The sequence below is a fragment of the Lynx rufus genome, unplaced genomic scaffold (assembly GCF_022079265.1).
Source record: "Lynx rufus isolate CCGP_SWC_20201006 ecotype Redwood Valley unplaced genomic scaffold, mLynRuf1.p SCAF_6, whole genome shotgun sequence".
In the NCBI taxonomy this organism is placed as follows: Eukaryota; Metazoa; Chordata; class Mammalia; order Carnivora; family Felidae; genus Lynx; species Lynx rufus.
This window is the reverse complement of record NW_025814878.1, coordinates 137,588,910-137,613,343: the sequence shown is the minus strand read 5'-3', so window position 1 is coordinate 137,613,343 and position 24,434 is coordinate 137,588,910. Positions and strand designations below refer to the sequence as shown.

At 43.1% G+C, this 24,434-nt stretch overlaps 1 protein-coding gene across 2 annotated transcripts in view; it reads right to left on the bottom strand.

The window, feature by feature from the left end:
* Positions 1-17,184: 17,184 nt before the first annotated feature.
* The window catches only part of E2F3 (E2F transcription factor 3), a 76,244-nt gene continuing 68,994 nt past the window's right edge, over positions 17,185-24,434 (bottom strand). For both annotated transcript variants that reach the window (XM_047102678.1, XM_047102677.1), the window contains exons 5-7: positions 23,926-24,040; positions 22,090-22,225; positions 17,185-20,827 (exon numbers count right to left, since the gene is read on the bottom strand). In XM_047102678.1, the coding sequence (XP_046958634.1) occupies positions 20,565-20,827; positions 22,090-22,225; positions 23,926-24,040 (514 nt within the window). In that variant the 3' untranslated portion in view covers positions 17,185-20,564. The remainder of the gene's footprint in view (positions 20,828-22,089; positions 22,226-23,925; positions 24,041-24,434) is intronic.

Below are 24,434 nucleotides of genomic sequence, written 5' to 3'. Positions count from 1 at the left end.
GTTTGGAATCCCCACCCCCACCTCCAGCCCCACCATAGTCTCGGCCAATGTCTGGAGTCACCAATGGCTCCTTCTTTGCTTTCTGATCCAAACATATATGGCAATTCTAATTCTGACCCTTCCTGGCCATTGTTAGCAAAAAATATCCTCAGGACTTTATTCTGGAAGCAAACAATTGGCTAGTACTTGGGGCAGTGAGGGAAATCCAACCATTCCTCCCATTCCAGGTCAGGTCTCTCAATCTTTGTCATAATGATGCATCCAGGCTCTTCCCTTTTCTCCTATTTATTGACCATGAAGTTGGGGTTTCCTTAGGAAAATCTGTTCTTACCCTTGAGATATTACTGACATAACTTTCTCCTGTCTATGTGTGTTGGCTACAGTTTCTCTATGTGATTTCTTTGCTAATCTGATGCTATTGGTGTTCTATTTTCCAGGAATTCTTCACCTCTTTTATCTGCTGCCCACAGCCCTTCTAGATTTTTAGTGTCATGACTTACTGCTTTTAACATATCTTTCCTGACATTCCAACAGGCCTATGCAAAGGAAGGGGAATCGTTGTTTGTGTTTAGCATGGCATCTTAATCCCAATATGTTTACTGACATTTTTTCATCTCATTGCCTGGAGCTTGTCAGCTTTAGCAATACCAAGGTGGTGAATTTTCCTACACGCACACTGCTGTGTCATGCTTCCACACCTTTGGCCTTGTGGTTTTCTCTTTCTCACTCAAAAACTCTTACCACCTTTCTTTATCTGAACTGTTACTTATCGTTCAAAACTCAACCCAAAGCACTCTTTTCTCCAACGAACCAACTAACTGACTAAAAGCAACAGTACTTCTGAGACACCTCACTTTGGGTCAAGCTTCCCCTTTCTCTGACATCTGTATGCGCTCTACCTCTGAGGTCGCCAGATAAAATACTTGAGGAACACTTCTCCGAAAAAATGGTTCATTGTTTATCTGAAATTCAGATTTAAACCAGTCATCCTGGCTTGTTTCTTTGTTGTTGTTGTTATTTCTTGTTTTTTAAATGTTTATTTATTTATTTTGAGAGTGAGGGAGAAAGAGAGTGGGGGAGAGGCAGAGAGAGAAGGGAGAGAGAGAATCCCAAGCAGCCTCCATGCTGACAGAGGTCACAAACTACGGGATCATGATCTGAGCCTAAATCAAGAGTCAGACCAACTGCTTAACCAACTGAGCCACCCAGGTGCCCCTAGGCATCCTGTTCTTGATTTTCTTCTCCAAGTCGGACAACATTAAATATTTCCTCACTTGTTACACTGTATGGGATTTATCTGCTTTCATGTGTACCTCTCCTTTGGTATTAGAGGTTTCTTACAGAAAGGGACCACGTCATTTTTTGGTGGGGAGTTAGTGGGGTGGGGATGTGGCATTCAAAGCCTTTTTTTTTATCTCCGTATCCTTAGTGGCCGACACATTGTGTGACACATTAGGTCATATTCGTTAGGCTCTTAAGGTGGCAAGTAGTAGGAACAAGCAAACTCAAGTCAAATTAAGCAATGGAGAATTTATTGTAAAGAGAATTCCCGGGCAGCTGGCTTCTGGAAGCACGTGGAACTCGTTGATCTCTCTCTCTTATCCCTGCTTCCCTCAACCTGGAATTTCCTCTTCCCTAATTGCTGTGACTTTCTCTGCTACTCGGTGCATGGGGAGGATGCCCTCCAGAATGGTTACATCTCCTCCATTTAAGAGACAGACAATAATTTCTCTTAACCTCCATTCCAATTCCTGGGGAAGAGACTGTGTTCAATCAGCTTAGTCTAGGAAGTGAGGATCGTGTAATAAAAGAGGGCCCACTTGTGACCCTATAGTTTGTTAGGGAGCTTTGACAGTTGGAGGATGGACAGACACTGAAAAGTTTCTACTACCTAATGCTGCATTAGTCAGAGTTCTCCAGAACACAAAACCAAAAGAATGTGTATATCCATGTATACACAGACCAGTCTTTTGCTCTCTTCAAACCTTGAACTGATTGGACGAAGCCCACCTACATGGCAGAAGGCAATCTGCTTTTAGTCAACGTCCACACATTTAGATGTTAATCTCATCCACAAACATCCTCGCAGAAACATCCAGAATATGATCCGACCACTTATCCAGGCACCATGGCCCAGCCAAGCTAACACAGAAAATTAATGGCACGTTATAGATGCTCAATAAAAATTTGCTTATTAACTAATAAGCAAATAATAATTTGCTGATTGAATCGGTTTTGGAAATTGAATCATTTTTTGAAAAAAAAAAAAGAATGTGCCAATTGAATAAATGTTGATGTTTACTACATTTAAACAGAGTTCTTTCTATGAAGATTCTCAGAGAAATGGTGATTTCAGGATCTTAGAACCAAGGAATAGCTAGGGCTTCTCATGAGTCCTGGCTTGTTTTATCCACTAAATCCTGACTCATGTAACTGATCATAATTCTCTCTTCGTGTTGGATCTAAACATGTTGGAATTGAATTAGTGTTTCTTTTTTACCAAATAGTGCCCTGGGTGCATCATGCACACTAATCTCATTGCTATCTACATGTTATCTTTAAGACAACTTTCATTCCTTTCTTTCTTTTTTTTTTAAATTTTTTTTTCAACGTTTATTTATTTTTGGGACAGAGAGAGACAGACAGAGCATGAACGGGGGGCGGGGGGGGCAGAGAGAGAGGGAGACACAGAATCGGAAACAGGCTCCAGGCTCTGAGCCATCAGCCCAGAGCCTGACGCGGGGCTCGAACTCACGGACCGCGAGATCGTGACCTGGCTGAAGTCGGACGCTCAACCGACTGCGCCACCCAGCCGCCCCTCTTTTTTCTTTTTTTTAATAATCTCTATGCCCAACTGTGGCTCAAGCTCATGACCCTGAGATCAAGAGAGAGCCACATGCTCTACCCACTGGGCCAGACAAGTACCTCTTTTTTCATTTCTTAATTGCCTCATTAATTTTTTTTTCATTTGTTTTGTAACTTAACTACAGTCCACATGCTGTACGTTACATCCCTAGAACTTATTTACTTTATAACTGGAATTTGTACCTTTTGACCACGTTCCCCCATTTCGCCTGCCTCCCCACCCCCCTCCCTGGCAACCACCACTCTGCTCTCTGTGTGTCCTTCTCTATTTGACTTATTTCATTTAGCATAATGCCCTCAAATGCCATCCTTGCTGTTGCAAATGGCAGAACTTCCTTCTTTCTTATGGCTGAATGTAGATCACATTTTCTTTATCCATGCATCCCTCAATGGACTCTGGTATTTCCATGTCTTGACTATTATGAATAATGCTACAGTGAGCATGGGAGGCATATATATTTTTAAGATAGTTATTTCATTTCCTTCAGATAAATACCCAGAAGCAGAATTGCTGGATCATATGGTAGTTCTATTTTTAATTGTTTGAGGAACCTCCATACTGTTTCCTATAGCAGCTGCACCAATTTACATTCCCACCATCAGTGCCTAAGGGTTCCCCTCACTAATTTGTTTTCCAGCGTATTTTATTTAACAGCACTGTATGGAAAGACTATGAATTAGTAAGGAAGGGAAGCAAACGCTTGAAATATTCTTGATCTACTTTTCACAGAATAAAGATCAACATCTTTCAGTTTGAATGATTGTGAAAGGAGCAGTTGATATATTTTTAAGAATCATCATGTGATCTGATCCCCACGTCCCTTCCATTCTGGCATTCCTGTTTATCGTTTTAGGAGAAACTCAGCACATATCAATCTCTTACCATTCAAAGCCTAATGTGAGTCAAGTGCTCGATGCTGCAATATATTGTTAAAATGCTTCTAGGCATTTTAAACTGCTCTTTTTCTACCATCTTAAAATGTATACTGTTTTCCTCAGATCTCTAAAAACATTGACTTCTAGAAGAGGCCCTTTGTCTAGTGGTGGTAGAGAGGGAAAGTGAGCCAAAGTAAGAAAGAGTCACTCAGAGCCAAAACAGAGCCAGGAGAAGGGTCTTGGTAATGATATCTGAATCTTTGCAATAAACACGACGGCATTAGAATTTTCCCAAATCGTCTGGAAAGTCTCCTTAATTATGCCACTGTATAATTATGTTTGGGAGGTTACACTGAAACTACTCTATTTTTGATCACTGAAGCAACAGAAACTTTATTATAATGCTTAACTCTGGAGGTGCCTGGGTGGCTCAGTCAGTTAAGCGTCTGACTCTTAATTTCGGCTCAGGTCATGATCTCATGACCGAATATTTGTGGGGGCACCTGGGTGGCTCAATAGGTTAGGCATCCGACTCTTGGTTTGGGCTCAGGTCATGATCTCCCGGTTCGTGGGTTCGAGCCCCACGTGGGGCTCTGCACTGACAGTGTGGAGCCTGCTTAGGATTCTGTCTCCCTCTGTCTCTGCCCCTCCCCTGCTTGTTCTCTATCTCGGTCTCAAAAAAAAAAAAAAAAAAAAAACGAAAACAACAACAACAAAACAAAAAAACTTATCCCTGAGAGTGGAGGCTTTCCACATTATGTTCATTGGGCCTCCTGCAAGGAAGCGGCCCTGGGTGTGGCAGCTTTAAGTGATAGGAAGAGGCCAGAGGATGGTCTCCATTTCCTTTGCTTTTATGTCACTCCCTTGCCCTGGTAAGGAAAATAATCATCCTAAACTAAGAGAAGCTTTCATAAATGATGTAGAATTCCATTAGAAGATTGGTACTATTTCAGTGATGCCAAATAATTGCCAAAAGAAATAGGAGAGTAAAAAATTGGTCATTTTCCCATGAAGAGTATCTTTGTAATTTTAAGAGGCTAAATAATCAAAAGATGAAAAAGTATCTATGAGGTATATTTATCTTCCCCCAAAGTACAATAAATAGGGTAAAAAGGAGCATAGTCCAAAGGAAGGTTTTAAACTGAGTTGGGTGCCTGTTTCCACAAATATATATTTTTTTAAATTTATTTGTTGATTTTGAGAGAGAGAGAAAGCGTACATGTACATGCAAGGGGGAGGGGCAGAGAGAGAGAGGGCAAGAGAGAATCTCTAGACGGCGCCGAGCTATCAGCGCAGAGCCCCATGTGGGGCTCGAACCCACGCGAGATCACGACCCGAGCTAAAACCGAGAGTCGGACGCTTAACTGATCGAGCCACCCAGGTGCCCCCACAAATATTTAATACAATATTGCTTCGTCTCTGTTCTTCCATGAGGTGCATGCTGCGATAGCCAGATCGGGAAGAGTAAGGTCCGCGATGCCAAATACTAGCGCTGGGTGGTCGGAGGGGATTTGGGCTTAGCGGACGCGCGGTGAAGGGCAGGTGCATCCAAGCCGAGATCGCACAGGCTGTGATAGCCTGAGACACAGTGGGCCTCAGAGAGCGAAGGACTAAGAGAAAAGCAAAGATGATAGGAAATGAGCCAGGGAATATGGAGGCGAGACAGAGGCAAGAAGGAGCAAAGCAGCAACACGGCTCCGAACGGTCTTCCTCGCTCCAGGTCTCCCCTCCCCGCCGGTATTTTCACGAAATGAACTACGGAAGCTGCAGGGCACATAGCACAGGAGCAGCGGAGACCCCTGCTCTCATCAGCCTGTCTCCCGTTGGCACCTACCTAGGAGCAAGTCGTGCCCGGGGCCTTTGAGATGTGACTGGACACAGCTGGACGAGGGGCCTGGAGGAAAAGCAGTTTTTATCAAGGGCGGTTCCTGGCACTCTGTCTGCACACATCAGCACTTCAAAGAAGAGCTAAGCAAAGCACTCTGTGGCCTTGGTGCGGCAAAATGACCTTTTTCTCTCTGCTTGCTTCTCTTTGGAATTTTTTGTTTTCTGATTTGTTTCTTGGCTTAAAAAAAATAATGAATTGCAAAGCTTTGCCTTTCTCTTTATGCTACCCAATTCTCGAGTTTTATCTCTCAGTCCGAGGCCTTTCCTGCAGTGCACAGCAAGAAAAAAAAAAAAAAAAGATGACCTCAACCTGCGGTGCGTTATTCCTCTATAATTAATTAGCAATATGATAGGCGCCGAAAAGATCACATTTGGTACTCTGAAGACCAGTTTGCCATCAAAGAGCCTGTTAAACCCTTACCTGTCTCCTTCTTGGGCATTTTGGGGCCCAACCTTAAGAAAAAAATTTTAGGGGTTACCTGGGTGGCTCAGTCGCTTGAGCATCCGGCTCTTGATTTTGGCTCAGGTCATGATCTCAGGGTTCATGAGCCCCACGTTGGGCTCTGTGCTGACAGTGTAGAGCCTGCTTGGGATTCTCTCTCTCCCTCTCACTCCCTGTCCTGGGTTGTGCTCCCTAAACAAATGAATGAATGAATGAATAAGTAAACATTTAAAAATTTTTAAAAAAGAAAGAAAAAATTTAAATTGTGTGGTAATAGATAGTAGCATGAAAGTTTTGATGAGTAACAGTTAAACAAGACCCATCAACTCACCACCTAAGTATGAGGCACCAATACGGTTGCATCAAACTGTGTTCAACTTATCAGAATTGTTTTCGTGGATTGTGCTTTTGGTGTCGCATGTCAAAAATCATTACCAAACACAGGATGACCTAGATTGTCTTCTATGTCATCTTCATGTTGTTTATAGATTTGTATTTTCCATTCAGGCCTATGCTCTTTTCTTCTCTTTTCTTTTCTCTATAAAGTTTTTTGGTTTCGGTTTCATTGATTTCAGCTCTAATTTTTATGATTTCTTTTCTTCTGCTTACTTTGTATTTAATTTGCTCTTCTTTTTCTAGTTTACGAAGGTAGAAGTTTAGATTATTTACTCTAGATCTTTCTTCTTTTCTAATATATGCATACAATGCTATAAATTACCCTCTAAGCTGCTTTTGCTGTAACCCCCAATTTTTGGTAAATTACATTTTTACTTGTGATTATTACAAAGCATTTAACAATTTCTCTTGAAATTTCTTTGATCCATGTGTTATTGAGAAGTCTGTTGTTTAATCTCTACGTATTTGAGGGTTTGCTACCTCTCTGTTCTTGATTTCTACTTTAATTTCACTGTTGTCTGAGAACATACTTTGTTTGATTTCTGTTCTTTTAAATTTCTTAAGATATGTTTTGTGGTCCAGAAAGTAGTCTACCTTGGTGAATGTTCCATGTAAGCTTGCTGTTGGATGAGATTTTCTGGAGGTTTTCACTAGATCTAGCTTACTAATGGTTCATTTGAGTTCAGCTGTGTCTGAATGATTTTCTGCCTGGTCAGTTAGTGATACGGGGGTACTGGATTCCCCAACTACAATAGTGGGTTTGTCTATTTCTCCTTGCAGTTCTTTTTTTTTTTTAATGTTTATTTATTTTTGAAGGAGAGAGAGACAGAGCATGAGCAGGGGAGGGCAGACACAGAATCTGAAGCAGGCTCCAGGCTCTGAGATGTCAGCACAGACCCCGACACGGGGCTTGAACTCACGAGCCATAAGATCATGACCTGAGCTGAAGATGGATGCTCAACTGACTGAGCCACCCAGGCGCCCCTTCTCCTTGCATTTCTATCAGTTTTTACATCACATATTTTGACACTCTGCTGGTAGGCACATACACAGGGAGGGCTGTTACACTTCTTGGAGTACTAACCTCTTTATCATTATGTAATGCCCTTCTTTATCCCTGATAACTTTCCTTGCTGATAACTTTCCATTCTGTCTGAAATTAATGTAGCTACTCTGCTTTGTTTTGATCAGTGTTAGCCTGGTATATCTTTCTCTGCCTCTTTACTTTTAATCTATCTGTCTTTATATTTAAAGTGGATTTCTTATAGATAACACATGGTCTTGTTTTTTTAATCTGCTCTGAGAGTCTCTTTTAATTGGTGTATTTAATTTTTTTTTTAATGTTTAGTTTTGAGAGAGAGAGAGCGAGAACACACAAGCAGGAGAGGGGCAGAGAGAGAGGGAGACACAGAATCAGAAACAGGCTCCAGGCTCTGAGCTGTCAGCACAGAGCCCAACTTGGGACTCGAACCCAAGATGTCACAAGCTGTGAGATCATGACCTGAGCCAAAGTCGGATGCTTAACTGACTGAGCCAACCAGACTCCCCTTAATTGGTGTATTTAAACCATTGACACTAGGGGCGCCTGGGTGGCGCAGTCGGTTAAGCGTCCGACTTCAGCCAGGTCACGATCTCGCGGTCCGTGAGTTCGAGCCCACGTCGGGCTCTGGGCTGATGGCTCAGAGCCTGGAGCCTGTTTCCGATTCTGTGTCTCCCTCTCTCTCTGCCCCTCCCCCGTTCATGCTCTGTCTCTCTCTGTCCCAAAAATAAATAAACGTTGAAAAAAAATTAAAAAAAAAAATAAACCATTGACACTAAAAGTGATTATGGATAGTAGTTGAAACAATATCTACTATATTTGAAGAAAATATATCTACCATATTTGTTACTGTTGTCTATTTGCTGCCCTCATTATTTTTTCTTTTGTCCTCCACTTTTTTCTCTTCTCTCATTTTAATTGAACATTTTGCATGATTCTATGTCTTTCTCCTCTATTAGAATATCAATTGTACTTCTCTATAAAAAAATTTTAGGGGCGCCTGGGTGACTCAGTCAGTTAAGCATCAGACTCTTAGTTTCTGCTCATGTCATGATCTTGCGACTGTTGGGGCAGGAAGACTAGAAGTCGTTGGAATTGGATGCGTCCTTTTCCCCACATCATTTAGGCTCTGACCAAATCCATGTGGGTTAATATCTGGCAAAATCGTTTTCCTCGAGGGCCTTTGTTTAGGAGAACAAAACACTGTGGGCATATTTCAAAATAGCTAGTTTCCCCCTCCCCCTGCTAGAAGCATGAAGGAAACACTCTTAGATCTTCCCTCTGAGGACCTGGTGGAGGTCCTGAAGGAAAAACTGGTGTACATGTGAGGGCTCCTCCTGAGACAGGGTCCTCGGGGGATTTTATCCTCAACGTTCAGACCCCAACAATTAGTCAATTGCTTTCTAGACATGTTGCCTTTCACACAACATGGGGCACCTGGGTGGCTCAGTCGGTTAAGCGACCGATGTCTGCTCAGGTCATGATCTCACGGCTCGTGAGTTCGAGCCCCGCATCGGGCTCTGTGCTGACAGCTCAGAGCCTGGAGCCTGCTTCGGATTCTGTGTCTCCCTCTCTCTATGCCCCTCCCCTGCTCATGCTCTGTCTCTGTCTCTCAAAAATAAATAAACGTTTTTTAAAAATTTAGACTTTCATACTACTTGCTGGTTCTAGGGGCCAGTTCTGCTCCAGACATGCTCTCATTTTCCATATATACAGTTTTCAGGGGAGGGGTTTGTCCTGGATCTCAATTCTCTGACGAATCCAAGGAGAGTTGTTGATTTTCACATTGTTCAGCTTTTTTCTTGCTGCGAGGACAGGAGAGACAACTTCCACGCTATCCATGTTGGACCAGAAACCACCCACCACCTTTTTTTTTGTACAACTGTGAGCTAAAAACAATGTTTGCTTTATTTATGTATTTTTAAATATTATTATTATTTTTTGAAGTGAACATAACCTCAAGAGTTTAGTGTCTTCAAAGTAAAACAAAATAGGAAGCCTAGATCCGCATCACCTGGCCCTTTCTCTTCTTATCGCCTCCTAGTCCAAAATGCTTGCATTTCTTAATAGCCAGCATTCTCTTAGATCTGCGGTCGGGCTCAACACACAATTTTTGCATTTTTTAAGTGGCTGAAAAAAAAAAGAAATGGCTGAAAAAAATCAAAAGAGAATAGTATTTGTGACTAGTAAAAATTACACGAATATCAAGCTTTAGAATCAATCATTATGTTTTGTTGGAATATACACATGTTCATTTATTTACATGCTGTTTAGGGGTGTTTTCATGCTGCACAGACAAGTTGAGTAGTTTTGACAGAGACCTTAAGATCCACAAGGCCAAAAACATGTATTACCTGGCTCTTTACAGAAAAAAATAATCCAATCCCTCCTATCTTTTAATATATATACACTTTTATATATATATATATATACATATATATTTATCTATATATAATAATATAGATCTATATATATAGATTAATATATATAGATTAAATCTCATTTTGTCTCTGTGCTACATTCTTGGTAATTGTGTCAGATTTACTTTGCAGTTTGTAATGACCTCCTTAGCTTGATCATCTCTTATTGTTTACTCATGTTTTTGATATCTTTTATTTCTTTAAGCGTTTCATGTATATTCATTTTATATTCGGTACCTTTGAGGTCTAAATCTGATCATTGCTGCTTCTGCTACTGATGCTGGTTAGTTTCCTTATGTATTCAATGATCTTTGACTGTGAGCTCATGGTGGGAGCACCAAGTCTGTGGTCCTACGTGAAACACCCGTCCAGAGAGGATTTTGCTCTGCTGAAAGCCAGGGAGATGACTATCGCCTGAAGCATTAGAGCCTTCTTCCAATTTCTCTGGCTTAATCTGACAGTCTGAGGTTCAATACTTCATTCTTTCTCTGTTGGCCCAAGACTTCTTGCCCTCATTTGCAGCACCAATATTGGCAATTAAAGCGCTGTCTGTCTTTAGGCACACCTGTCGTCCCCTGTGCGTGTTCTTCAATCTTTCTTTTCTGCTCAGTTTTCTTTTTTATTCCTCTGGCCATTGGGAATTTCCCGTAATCTCAGCAAAACAACAACATATTTTTTTTTTCTATGCAATCTTGATGTTTTCTAACAGGAGGGTTTCCTGGCTATCTAGTCTGCCATATTGCCAGGGCAGAAGTCCTACCCAGTTCTTTGTTCTGCCCTTATGACTAATTTTTGCCCCCACTTGCTGGTTTATTTCCTCCCCAGGACCAGGTAATAGGATTATTTCCACACTGTCTACTTTCTCCTTTCCTCTGGTACAGCCCTGTGCCTGCCCTTGTCTTCAGCACTCATTTTATCCCCTTAACAGATACCCAATTGCAAAGTCAACAAAGATGGTCTTCTCTTTGACCAAAGGAACACCCATTCTTTGGTTTCTTGCCAAGGACAGAATTCAGCTGTGGCTCTTTCCAAGCATCTTGGGTGTCCTGCTTCCTTCCATTTCTGAATACACACAACCTCCATTCTCAGTCCTAATCCCCTTAAACATGATCTCTTTGCTGGCATGGTTTAATTTCCATTTACTAATGTCATTATTTCAGGTCACTCCTGTGAAACAACAGTATTCTTTCTTGCTCTTTGGGGCTCCAGAGTGTGGCTTACAGCTAAATGCTTTTCTTCCTCGCTTTCCATCACTGCCCGTACACTGTTCCGACATTTTTAGCTTGATAAGTGACTTCTGGAGTTGATGGCATCAGTTACAAATGGCTTTAGACGAACAGACAAGGCATATGAAAATGCTTTGTAAACTACAAAGCCCTGTACAGTGCTGAGGACTCTGCAGGGATGGGATACATAGCATAATTTAGGCTTCAGCTGAGGCAAATGCCCCTGACTTTGCTTATGGGGAAAAAGCCATCTGAAAGCCTTCTGAAGCTGAAAAGCGGTCTGCACAGGAAGAGATGACTGAGTCTTTCAAGGGGGAAATGGAACCTCCTATGTAGAAGCGGCCGCCTCTGAAACGTGGCGTGGAAGAGTAGAAGAGATTACGCTGCTAGTGGACAATCTGGATGGGGAACTTCTAGAAGCTATGTTAATTCACAATGATGAATTAACCATGACAGCTGGGCTCCAGTTCCAAGGCCAAAACTAGGAAGAGGCAGATTTCCGTTGTGCGTGTCTGAGAACTGAGAAACCTTATGGATATAGCAGAGAGACTGTTGGATTAGGATTCTGGAGACTTTTTTTTTTTTTTTTTTTGATGATGAAAAAAGAATTGATCGCTAAACCGTCACATGATGAAAGCAACTCCTTGCTATGGGGTGGCCTTCCAGCTCAAATTCTGTGATTTTATCATCACCAGTTGACGCGGCTTTGTCTGACTTGAAAAACACGGGCTTGATTAGTGGTTTGCTTTGTGTCTCTTAACTCCCTGGGTTCTAATACCCATGTTTCTGCGTTGCCGGCTTGTATGCAGGCAATCCCTGAAGGGGGTGTAGGAAAGAGGAGACACCGCCACGGTCTCCCCGAGAATTAGTTCCAACCATCCAGTTACGCGGTATATACCCAAGTCCTGAAACCTCCCAAAGGAAGCACTGTTGGAGTTTCTAGTGTTTGTTCCTGAGCCACACTCCTGGTAACGCGGGACTTTGATCCCCCTGTTTTCCACAGCCCTTCGCAGACACTGCAACAAAAGGCACTCCAGAACTTTTCGACAGTACTCTTCACAGACATGAAAAGCATAATTGTAATTTTTAGTGTTGTAGACATTTCAGAATAGTTTCATAAATCGCTCTGTCTTTCAGCCATCCCATCCTGGACTTAAAGGCACAATGAAAAGCCTTCTTTGTGCATTCTCTAGGTCATCCCAACTGGCAGCTACACATGCTACTTCTTTTAACTCCTCACGGACTCCTGGCGGACGCATTCTCAATAGCCAGCGCACGAGTTGTCACTAAAGGTCTCGGTGCACGACCTACCGTTTAAACTTGTCATTTTCCTTCATATCAGGGTTGCAGTCCAGGTCTATGTGGCGGCTCCCCAGTTCCTGAGATCCTAGAAAATGAATCCATTGGTTTATTCACGTTTGAGTCATGCTTACCTGGGCAATCTTCTACAACCCCTCTTGCACCTACGTGCACGGGCCCGGGCCCGGGACTGGGGATTGGCTCCACACTACCCAGGTCAGAATCTTGTTTGATAAAGCTATTGGGTAGGGAGCTGCGGCCTCCCTCCATTTCTGTGTCTGCCTCTAATCATCTGCTGTTCCCAGTCTTTCAAATATGGCTTCAGAAAGAAAAATTGCTTGGGGCGCCTGGGTGGCTCACGAGCATCTGACTTCGGCTCAGGTCATGATCTCACGGTCTGTGAGTTCGAGCCCCACATGGGGCTCTGTGCTGACAGCTCGGGGCCTGGAACCTGCTTCGGATTCTGTGTCTCCCTCTCTGCCCCTCCCCCATTCACGCTCCATCTCTCTTTCAAAAATAAACATTAAAAAAGTTTTGAAAAAAAAGAAAGAAAAATTGCTTACTTAAGATCTGGCCCCCAGTGTTTACTTCCAGCTAAAACATGTTTCTTCCCCAACCAGACTCTAAGCTTCCTCTTGCGGATAGGAACTATGCCTTTTTCTATTTGGACTCCAGAAACTACAACAGCGCCTGGCATCCTTCGTGACTAAATGAATCAATGAATGATTTCATGGACACACCGTGTGAGGGAATGCAATGAGCTTTTCTGTTATTTTTTTATCTCTTAATATTGCCGAGACTGGCTTCTAAATTCTCTTGAGGACACTTCATTTCTAAAACAATATTCAGACAAGGTTTTGAATTATATTTACACATCCCAGCCCTATACTCACCATTTTATTTTATTCTATTCTATTCTTTTATTATTTTATGTCAGAGAGAGAGAGAGAGCGCACACAAGTGGGGGAGAGGGGCAGAAAGAGGGAGAGAGAGAATCTTAAGCAGGCTCCACATTCAGCACAGAGCCTGACACGGGGCTGGATCGCCCCACCCCACGATGATGACCTGAGCTGAAATCAAGGGTTGGACGCTCAACCAACTAACTGAGCCACCCAGGTGCCCCTATATTCACCTTTTAAAGGGACACAGCCCTGGGCGCCTGGGTGGCTCAGTCGGTTGAGTGTCCGACTTCAGCTCAGGTCACGATCTCGTGGTCTGTGAGTTCGAGCCCCGCATCGGGTTCTGTGCTGACAGCTCAGAGCCTGGAGCCTGTTTTGGATTCTGGGTCTCCCTCTCTCTCTGCCCTTCCCCTGTTCATGCTCTGTCTCTCTCTCTCTGTCAAAAATAAATAAACATTAAAATAAAATAATTAAAAAAAAAAGGATGTAGCCCTACACAATTGATTTAGTTGTATCTTGTCTACATTTTTTCAACTGCTTTTATATACAGGCAATTCTTCTTTTATTCCCTAGATCCTCTACCCCTGCCTTCAACAGTTCACTTGGAGGAAGGACTGTATCTTTGTATCATTTTGTTCAGCTTTTACCACTGGCTTGAGTACAGAGTAGCTGCTGACCAAATGTGGAGGTGCCTGGGTAGGGTAGCAGCTATGGTGGATGACAGGTCAGACAACCAAATTGGGAAAATGGGACTCAAGAACTAAAGAAGATGAAATGCAAAAATGTGTGTGGGGGGGAAAGAGTCCAGTACAAGGCACAAAATGAGGAAAAAGAGGACAGACAGCACAGATGAAAAGCTCACCACAACACTGCCTTGTCTTTGGGCTCTTCGTGTTTGTTTTGTTTGTATCATTTTTATTTCTTTAGATTAAAAAAAATTTTTAATGTTTTATTTATTTTTGACAGAGAGAGAGAGAGCATGAGCGAAGGAGGGGCAGAGAGAGAGAGAGGAAGACACAGAATCCGAAGCAGGCTCCAGGCTCTGGGCTGTCAGCACAGAGCCGGACACAGGGCTCGAACTCACAGACCTCGAGATTATGACCTGAGCCAAAGTCAGTCGCCCAACTGACTGAGCCACCTAGGCGCCCCTATTTCTTTAGATATTTTAAATGTTTATTTTTGAGGGAGAGAGAGAGCACGAGAGCAGGGAAGGGGCAGAGAGCAGGGGTGGGGGTGCGGTGGGGGTGAGGGGTGGGTCAGAGGACCCTGGGTGGGGTCTGAACCAAGAGCAGAGAGCCTGATGCGGGGGCTCGAACTCACAAACCGTGAGATCATGACCTGAGCTCAAGTTGGATGCTTGAGCCCCCAGGCGCCCCTGTGACATTTTTAAACCCCAGACTCATCTGCAAAATAGGAATAACTCACTCATATATGGCTTAGGTGCTTACTATATGTCAGTCACTCTTCTAGGAACTGGGGGCACAGCAGAGAACAACATGAAGTTCCTCTCCTCACTGAGCTTACATTCTAGAAGTGGAGAAACAACAGATACATACTTTAGCTAGTGATGTATGCTTTGAGAAAACATAGAGCACTCAGAGAAAGCACTTAAAATAGTATCTGGCATTCCAATAGCCAAAAGGTAGAAACAACCCAAATGTCCATTAACTGATGAATGGATAAACAAAATGTGGCATATCCACACGACGGAACATTACTCAAGCATAAAAGGAAAGTAATGACAAGGGCTTGAACACGGAGGAACCTTGAGGACATTGTGCTAAGTGAAAAAAAGGCAGACCCGAAAGGTCATTTATTGTAGGATTCCATTTATAGGAAATATCCAGAACAGGCCAACGCGTGCAGACAGAAAGCAGATGAGAGGTTGCCGGGGGTTGGGAGTAGGGCTATGGGGTTTGGTAACGGGTATGGGGTTTCCTTTGGGGATGTTGAAAATGTTCTGGAACTCACTGCACAAGACTGTAAATGTACAAATGTCACCAATGTTAAATTTTGTGTTATGTGTATTTTACCACATAAAAAAAAATTGTACCTGGCATAATGTAAGTACTCAATAAAACTTACATGTTATTCTTTATAGCAAAATGAACACAAATCTCCCAAATAGAAAATTACTAGGTGATTATGCTAAGTGAAATTAGTCAGTCAGAGAAAGACAAATCATATGACTTCACTCATATGTGGAATTTAAGATACAAAACAGATGAACATCGGGGAAAGAAAGCAAAAATAATACAAAACCAGGGAGGGGGACAAAACATAAGAGCCTCTTAAACACAGAGAATGCACTGAGGGTTGCTAGAGGGGTGGGGGGATGGGCTAAATGGGTAAGGTGCATTAAGGACACTTGTTGGGATGAGCCCTGGGTGTTGTATGTAGGGGATGAATCACCGGAATCTACTCCTGAAATCATTATTGCAGTCATCATTTGCACACTTGTGACTTTTAGCTTTTTCACGTGTGAGCATTAACAGCAGCAACTCAGTGGTACCAGAAAACCTGCAGACTTAACTTGGATGTCTATTTAAAAAAATACATAAACAAACAAATAAAAATTTAAAAATAAATTTATTTTTATTTTTTAATTTTTTTATTTTATTTTTTTTTTCAACGTTTATTTTTGGGACAGAGAGAGACAGAGCATGAACGGGAGAGGGGCAGAGAGAGAGGGAGACACAGAATCGGAAACAGGCTCCAGGCTCTGAGCCATCAGCCCAGAGCCCGACGCGGGGCTCGAACTCACAGACCGCGAGATCGTGACCTGGCTGAAGTCGGACGCTTAACCGACTGCGCCACCCAGGCGCCCCTAAAAATAAATTTAAAAAATTACCTAGGTAAACAAAATTATTAAATACACTTTTAACCACTGGAATGCTATGCAGGCTTTGAAGAGCGTGAACGTGGTGTGTAAGTACAAACTTGGAAAGACGGCTGAATTTACAGCGAGGACACAACAGGAGCTGCAGATGAGGGAACGTGGTAGGATTTATGTTAAAATACACATGCACGTGCACACCCATGTATATCTGCCTGGGAAGCAACCGGAGGGATATGCATCAGAAAATTGAGAATTGTGGTTTCCTCTAGGGTGAATAGGTTGGGGGAAGGGGCAGGAATGGTTTTGTTTTTGAACTTTATACCCTTGCGTATTGATTGACTGATTGCGCGTGTATATGTACAAGACACAACAGTTTGGGAGTTTAGATGATAAGCTGAGCATGAAGGGTATGAGATGGGGCGCCTGGGTGTTTCAGTCAGTTAAGCGTCCGACTTCGGCTCAGGTCATGATCTTGCCGTTTGTGGGTCCAAGCCCCACGGCGGGCTCTGTGCTGACAGCTCAGAGCCCGGAGCCTGCTTCGGATTCTGGGTCTCCCTCTCTCTCTCAAAAATAAGTATTAAAAAAAAAAAATAAATAAGGTGGCCATCCAAAATTCCTAACCTGCTCCTAGGCAGTATTACAAGAGATACAGAATCTTGGACAAGGGAGGTAATTATCCATCTTGAGAATTAAAATCTTTTGGCTTCATACTTGTTATGACGAATAAAACTGGACTTGTCCCATAGTGTAAAAATCCTTCGATATCTGAAAGTGGTTTTTGCAGGTGGCCAGAGGGACAGCATGTTCTAAGTGCTAAGCACACTACAGGTGCTCGAAAAGGATGTCCCGTGTTCCCCAAGTCCCAAATAAAGGGTAAGGCATGTGACGTTCTTCAGCTTCTGGGCAACCTTTCCCCTTGTTAAAGTGCATCCCAAAAAATGAAGTTAACATAGGAACATGAGATGGTATTAAGAAAAGCCATTTACAAGTCTGAACTCTTAAAAAAAAAAATCATTTTATTGATCCTTTACCATACAAAATTTATTCAAATTACACCCATTTGAAGTGGTAAGATCACAGCTAGAGAACAGGTTTACCCTGTAACAAATCTATTTACAAAATCCGTCATAAAAGCTTTTTTTTTTTACATTATATTACATATTTTCTGTTTTAAACTAGCATACAACACGAAGCTAAACCGATTAGTAGTTTGCCTACTCCCAATTGTGGGAGAGATACTTCCTTTCGACAAAATCACGTACCCCGTAGGAAAAGAAATTCCCACAATCGGACTTGCCATACCACTGCAAAGCCATCTTCCTTCAGACCCTTCCTCTCACACACAGGCTGTCATGCACTCCTCGAGTTCTTACTCTCTTTTTCCTGAAAGATAAAGCTTTAAATACTGCAGTTTTATTTACAGATCTACACCGAAAACAACGAAAACGGAAACAGAAACCACGACGAAAAACGAAAACGCAATATGACACTCTTAAAAAATTACAAACCAGCTAGAAAATACTCTGGCAGTGTTTACAAATTAATTGCTATTTTTTTTTTGTACAAAATTGCTAGATAATGAAAATGTGAGTAGACTACATATCAACTTAAATAAAACGACCGCTATGCACAGATCTGTACATATGAACACACACCTAACACTGTTTGACAGCTCATGTGTTGCCCTTTATACACTTTATTTTGTAAGGCTCACGCAGTCATAATTTGCACACTTGTAACTTTCAGCCATTTCATGTGTGAGCGTTAATAGCAGCAACTCAATGGTACCAGAAAACCTGCAGACTCAGTACTTAAAGTAACACAAATACCGTAGTACTAACCCGCTGGGTACGCCAGATACTACGTCAGAAAGAAAAGGACTAATGCAAATGGAACACAGCACGGACATCTAATTAAGGTACACCAGTTAAGCCCACTAACTGGGGGGAAAAAAAATCTTACGCGTGAAGGAACTCTTTAAGACTTATTAGTATTCCTTTCTCTTTTGAAAACAATAAATACGGCATCATTACATCACGCAAAGGCTTCGCGAGAAAGTCAACAGAACACACAGCAACCTAGCCAGGTGAGCTCAGTCTTTAGACTTTGGAAAAAAATCAGCTTTGTGCAGCTGGCAAAGAGAATGAGACAAAGCTGGGAGCAGAGGCAGCTAACCAGATGAGATAAATATGGGAAATGGGGGAAAGCTTGGCATAAACGGTTTCCCATACAGGAAAACACCCCACAGTGCATTTCCAGTAGGCACTTGACACAAAGCTCCCCCTCCCTCCCCCACCCCAAGGCTTCATCACGGACCACACCGCTATTTGTACCAAATCCAGTGTGTGTGAGGGAGGAGGCTGGGGACGGAGGCCGAGGAAGAAAAAACGAGGATAATCTGCACCTTTGTTTGCCTTCCCAAACATACACCCACGCATACCCACACAAAGAGTTTAAAGTGCTGGTGTCATTTGTTTTGACCCCACCACCACTTTGCATATTGTGGAAATCTACCTAGAGTAAACTGGCTGGGGCTTTCGTGGTTTTTTGTTTTGTTTTGTTTTGTCTTGTTTTGTGTTTTTCCCAAGGGATGGTCTCGATTCACTTCAACACAGGAATCGAGTGCTACTGCGTCAGGCACAGAGCATTTCAATTTAACCGTTTGTTTCATCTTGAGGGTTTTGTTTTCTGTTTGTTTCTTACGTGACTCCCTCATTCCTGCAGTCTTCAGTATCCAAGGAATGGATCTGAGGTACCAGGCCACCTGCCCCGGGGGGGGTGGGGTGGGGAGGGGGGGGAGAAGGCTCACTCCCGGGGCCCACGGGAAAGCCATTCTTGGACGTACCTGGGAGGATGTGCGGCTGACACGAAGCCTCCAGCAACTGGGGGACACCATCCCCGAAGAGTAAAGTGGGAGGCGCCCCGGCATTCTATCGCTTCTTTTCCCACCTCCCGGCTTCCCTTGGTTCAACTTTACTCCTTCATGGAGGAAGGGGACCGGGCTCTGGCCAGGACGACTGCAGCCCCCCTGGGCATTGGGGGGGGGTGCCCCGGTCTCGCCAGCGTTAAGTGAATGCCCACAGAATGCCACTCACACGGCGGGGATGCCTTTGTCCCCGGAGGCCTCTCCATCTGACCCCATCCTGAGAAGTGGTCTCCCTGAGTGCAGTGTAAGAGAGCCCTTGCCCCACTCTCGGGGCCCGGGGAGGGGGGGAAGGAGGGAAGCCCGAGGACGGAGGGATCCACACCTGTGGCTCCCTGGGACTTGCTCTGTCATCTGACCTGGTTCTCCTCTCGCATGGGCCACCGGTGTCCGCGAGCCCCAGGACCCCCTCGCTCCCAGGAAGGGAAGCAAGGAGGGGTTGGTGCTTCTTGCCAAAGCTGTTACACCTGCAGTCCCACGCGTCTAGATGCTCTGATCAGTAGAGGTTCTCTACCTCTGCTTCAATCATTCCAATGAGCAAAAAACCGTTTCAAAGTAAACAATTAAATTGAAATGGTGATGGGTGCCACAGGAATGCTTCAATGGCGGCTAAAAAAAAAATTTTTTTTTTAAAAGCCTAAAACAATCCACAAAGAACTTCTAAGTGAGCATTTGCTACAAATCAACTTTAAACTGACAAATACGTTGGGGGCGGGGGACTGGGAGTGGTTAACGGAGTCAGGAAAATCCACAACAGCTTCGAGTGGCAGAACGCTATGGTTCCTCTGTATCTGCAACAGATAGTAGAAAACAGAGTTCTTCATCCGAAAGGCTGTGCGGGTTCTCTCGACCTCCTGGCGGGACACGCGGTCCATAGCTTACACTGAATTATGACAGTAATTTAAATATTCCTAAGAAGAGCTGAAGAAATCCATTTCATACTTTTTGCATGACTTCAAGTTTACAGTTCCTGCCGTTCCGTTCCATATTAGCAGACCCCAAAGACATGCATTCTGCGGAGAAGGCACGGCTTGAAATGCTATTAAGGAAGATTGCTGTTTTCGAGTGGGCCAGGTGGCCAGACCCCATTCGACAGCCCATCCATCAGGGACAGCAAGCCAATCCGGGAAGGGGGTGGGGGAAGAAAAATACGGGTGAGAGACACCTGATTGCACATTTTCTCACTTGCTGACTCATCCAGGAGATTTTGGAGCCTGGGGCAAAGCAGGGCTTTCCCAAGGGCGCCTGCGACTGTGCGTTTAGACAAATAAACGAAAAAAAAATTTTTTTTGTTTAAATTCATTAAAATGTCAGCTTTGTTCTGAAGTTTGTAGTTTACTTCATGATACTATCTCGGAGGAAGAAGGCAGGAAGGGACAACACTGCATGACAGATGTTCTGGTTCCATAATAAAAAAATATTGGTTTATAAGGGGAGTTCACACAATGCATAATCAACTACACATAAAATCTTCCACCAGTGGGAGCTTTTCCAAATCGTAAGCATCGAAGAGATCGCTGATGCCTTCTTCCTCCCCAAGGCTTAGGAGATAGTCTTCTTGGAGCAGGGGGGGCAGTAAGTTCACAAATGGTCCTTCCAGGTTGGAAGGAATTTGGTCCTCAGTCTGCTGTAAGAGGTTGGCTGGGGAGGCCAAAGGAGAAAGGTTCGCCATAGAAATTGAACAATCGCTATGTCCTGAGTTGGTTGAAGCCAAGTCTGAAAGGGGGAAAAAGAAATGGGGACACAGAAAAATAAATTAGGAGCAAATCGAATCGACTTTTTAGAAGAATATGCACGTCACGGTTATAAGAGCATGCGCCCTGTGCTAAGGTTGATCAGAACGACACTGCGGTCCAGACCATCTCGTGCTAACTGTTCACAGCGACGGGCTGCCTTTCTCTGCTCTGGTCTAACTCATTCATCTTTCGAAACGTCCACTGTTAGCAAACGAGACTACAAGTCATTTCAAAGATTACAGGCTAACAAGTTCCAACACTTTGTTCTGCTATCAGTTAGTCACTATTTATTTATTGAGAGGGAGAGATCTTGAGTGGGTGAGAGGGGCAGAGGGAGAGAGACAGAATCTTAAGCAGGCTCCACACGCATCACAGCATGAAGCCCGATGCAGGGCTTGATCCCACGACCCTGGGACCATGACCTGAACCAAAATCAAGAGTCATCGGATGCTCAACGGACTCAGCCACCCAGGTGCCCCCAGTTAGTCACTATTTAAAGGAAAAAAAAACAAAATATCAATAGTGAAACACTGGCTTCCTAGTAGGGCTCACTGATTTTAACTTAGCCTTTTTCAACTAACTTTTTAAAGATACCTCTAAAAACACATGTAATAAGACATATCCTCTTTGAAAGGGGGGGGGGTCTTTCGTTTTACCATCTGAGGTGCTGTGTTTTTTGTTTTTTGCTCAGTATTAGAACCTATTCACGTAAATCACTCCTATTCTTGCTGCTATACTGGGAAACGGTAGGAAGAAAAATTAAATACACGTCCCCCAGTCTGAAACTGAAAAGAGGGGAGAACTTAGACTCCCCCCGGGGTTATTCCTCCCATGTCTTGTCCCCATCACACTGGGGTCGGGGAGGGAGGGTGGAAATTCAGTTACAACTTCTGTCGACAAAAGGCTTTTCTCTCCAAACTTGTTGCCTTTCAGTGTCGCTGATGATTCACCCCAACAGCTCACAGCTTCACTCCGCACTTGAGTTGGTTTTCTAAAACACTAAGCAAATGGTTTCTGCTGATTGCAAAAGCCTGAGGGACTCCATCCGAGGGTGGAGGAGTCATTTGCTCAAGATCATTATTTTATTCTGTAACCAGTCCCAATGCCTTAAAAAAAATTACCTTAATAACGTTTAATAACAAAAGTTTTCATTTCTTGCCTAGACGTGTGGTTCTGACACAGGGTCCTTCCAATCACCTTCATTTTTAACATAGTTTCCAAATGAAAAAGCTGGATTTTTACCTTTGGAAGGGGGTTTCGGGATATTCCCATTGTGGTCTTGGTTGTTTGTTTTCATTGGACTGTGTGTTTCTGTCTCTTCTGGACACAAATATACCTCAATGGGCCCTTGGGTACTTGCCAAATGTATTTGTAGGCTCTATAAACAGAAGAAGTGAGAAAAGTCCAAACTGAAAAATGAAAGCTACAGTAATTATCATCTAAAAATGGAAAGTAAGGGTAATTTTCATTCTTTATTTTGCTTCTTCACTGGTAGCCCACTCCGATCAAAAGCAGGGGCCAGCAAACTGCAGCCCGAAGGCCAAATCCAGCCCATCAACTGGCTTTGTAAATAAAGTTTTATTGGCATAGAATCATGCCCATTCCCACGGTTTATGGATTGCCTCTGGGTTTGTTTGTTTGTTTTTTCCCCTCATACTATCATAAAGGCAGAGTTGTGCAGTTGAGTTGTCCCAACAGAGACTTATGGCTCACAAGTCCAAAAATATTTACTGTCTGGTCCTTTAACTTTTTTTTTTTAACGTTTACTCACTTTTGAGAAACAGAGACAGAGCACGAGTGCAGAAGGGGCGGGGGCGGGGGTACACAGGCTCCAGGCTCTGAGCTGTCAGCACAAAGCCCAACGTGGGGCTTGAACTCACGAACTGTGAGATCATGACCTGAGCTGAAGTCGGACGCCCTATTGCCTGATCCTCTGAAGAAAAAGTTTGCTGACCCCTGCCCTAGAGGAGGTGAACTGTGTTCTTTAAATATATTGCTTCTATGCAAACGATTAAAAGGTCTTTTAAATATTCCATAGACAGTATTTCCATGTTGTTTTTCCTATACGGCAGGGCTTTTTCTTTTAACGTTTATTTATTTTTGAGACAGAGAGAGACAGAGCATGAACGGGGCAGGGTCAGAGAGAGGGAGACACAGAATCTGAAACAGGCTCCAGGCTCTGAGCGGTCAGCACAGAGCCCGACGCGGGGCTCGAACTCACGGACCGCGAGATCATGACCTGAGCTGAAGTCGGACGCTTAACCGACTGAGACACCAGGTGCCCCTGGCAGGGCTGTTTCACGTGAACTTTAATAACCACTGGATGAACAGCATTCTTACGTGATAGGAGCAGAGTTTAATAAGAGAATACGGCACACTAACATCTAAAATTCTTCGTCATCTGGGTCACAGAGCTATTAATATCATTTAAGGTGAGAACTGTACCCTAGATGGGAGCTTGCAAATTTCATTCTCTTATTTTCTATGCATTTCCTTTTTGCTACATTTCTTTATCTTATAGTTACAGTCCCGGCCTATATTAGTGAAGATTATCTGAAACCAATCAGAAAAACATGCTCCCTACTTTCTTCTAATATTCTAGTCTATCAATTCAGCCACAGCCTTATGTGATTTCTTAAAAGTAAACATGTTATAAAAGATAAATTCTGAAAATGTGCTAAGATATGTTGGGGGGGTTACTTTTTTTTTTTTTTTTTAATTGGGGAGATACATTAAAGCATTAATGCCTCTACTCCTGGTGGGTCCAGGGCAATCAACATAAAATTCCCCAACGGTTCAAATCAGTCAGAACCACCAGATAATAGAGAAACAAAAAGTACAAGAGGGATAGGGAGCCATACACCAAGTTCAATGCTGCTATGTGAAATTTGATTTCTGGGGGACTCCATGCATAATGAACTGTTGAAATGTTTTTTAAAGTTCGGGTTAAGTAAAATAGATGGGAAAGAAGTATCCAGTTTTTCAGAGGATACAGCCTTTGTCCACGACTCCATGATTCCTTAACTTCAAGCATTCCAGAAAGATCTCTGCAGATGAACAAAGATGTTATCTCCTTACCTCTATTGGGTCAGGCACTTCAAGTCTTGTTTCTGGAGGGGCTTTGACAACTATAACAGTTTGGTCTTTAAGGCCACTAATTTTTCGAATATCTTGATATGTAACGTAAGCTAACGTAGGGAGTGTTAAGGAAATCTTCCAGTGAATTGCCTCAGATGTAACCATTCAGAAGACAAAAGAACAGATGCAAGGAAAAATTTTATAAAGTATTTTATGACTTGGAAGAATATATCAGCGTCTCCGTCTAGATCTTTAAATATATGGGATCTCCCGTGAATCTTCTGGTTGATATTCTACACAAGACAAATACACAGCTTTTTCCTGCCCATTTCTAAAAAGCCCATGGCTACTTAAAATATTAAACCCAGAAACGGAATAGTTAAACTACCCAAAGAAAACCAAAACCCAATTTGTTCAGGGATTTCCTAGCCAGGTTCCTCTGGAGCACAGACATTCCATACACTTCAGTGAAAAGTGTTCTGTCACTCAAACTGAGTGATGGCAGTTCC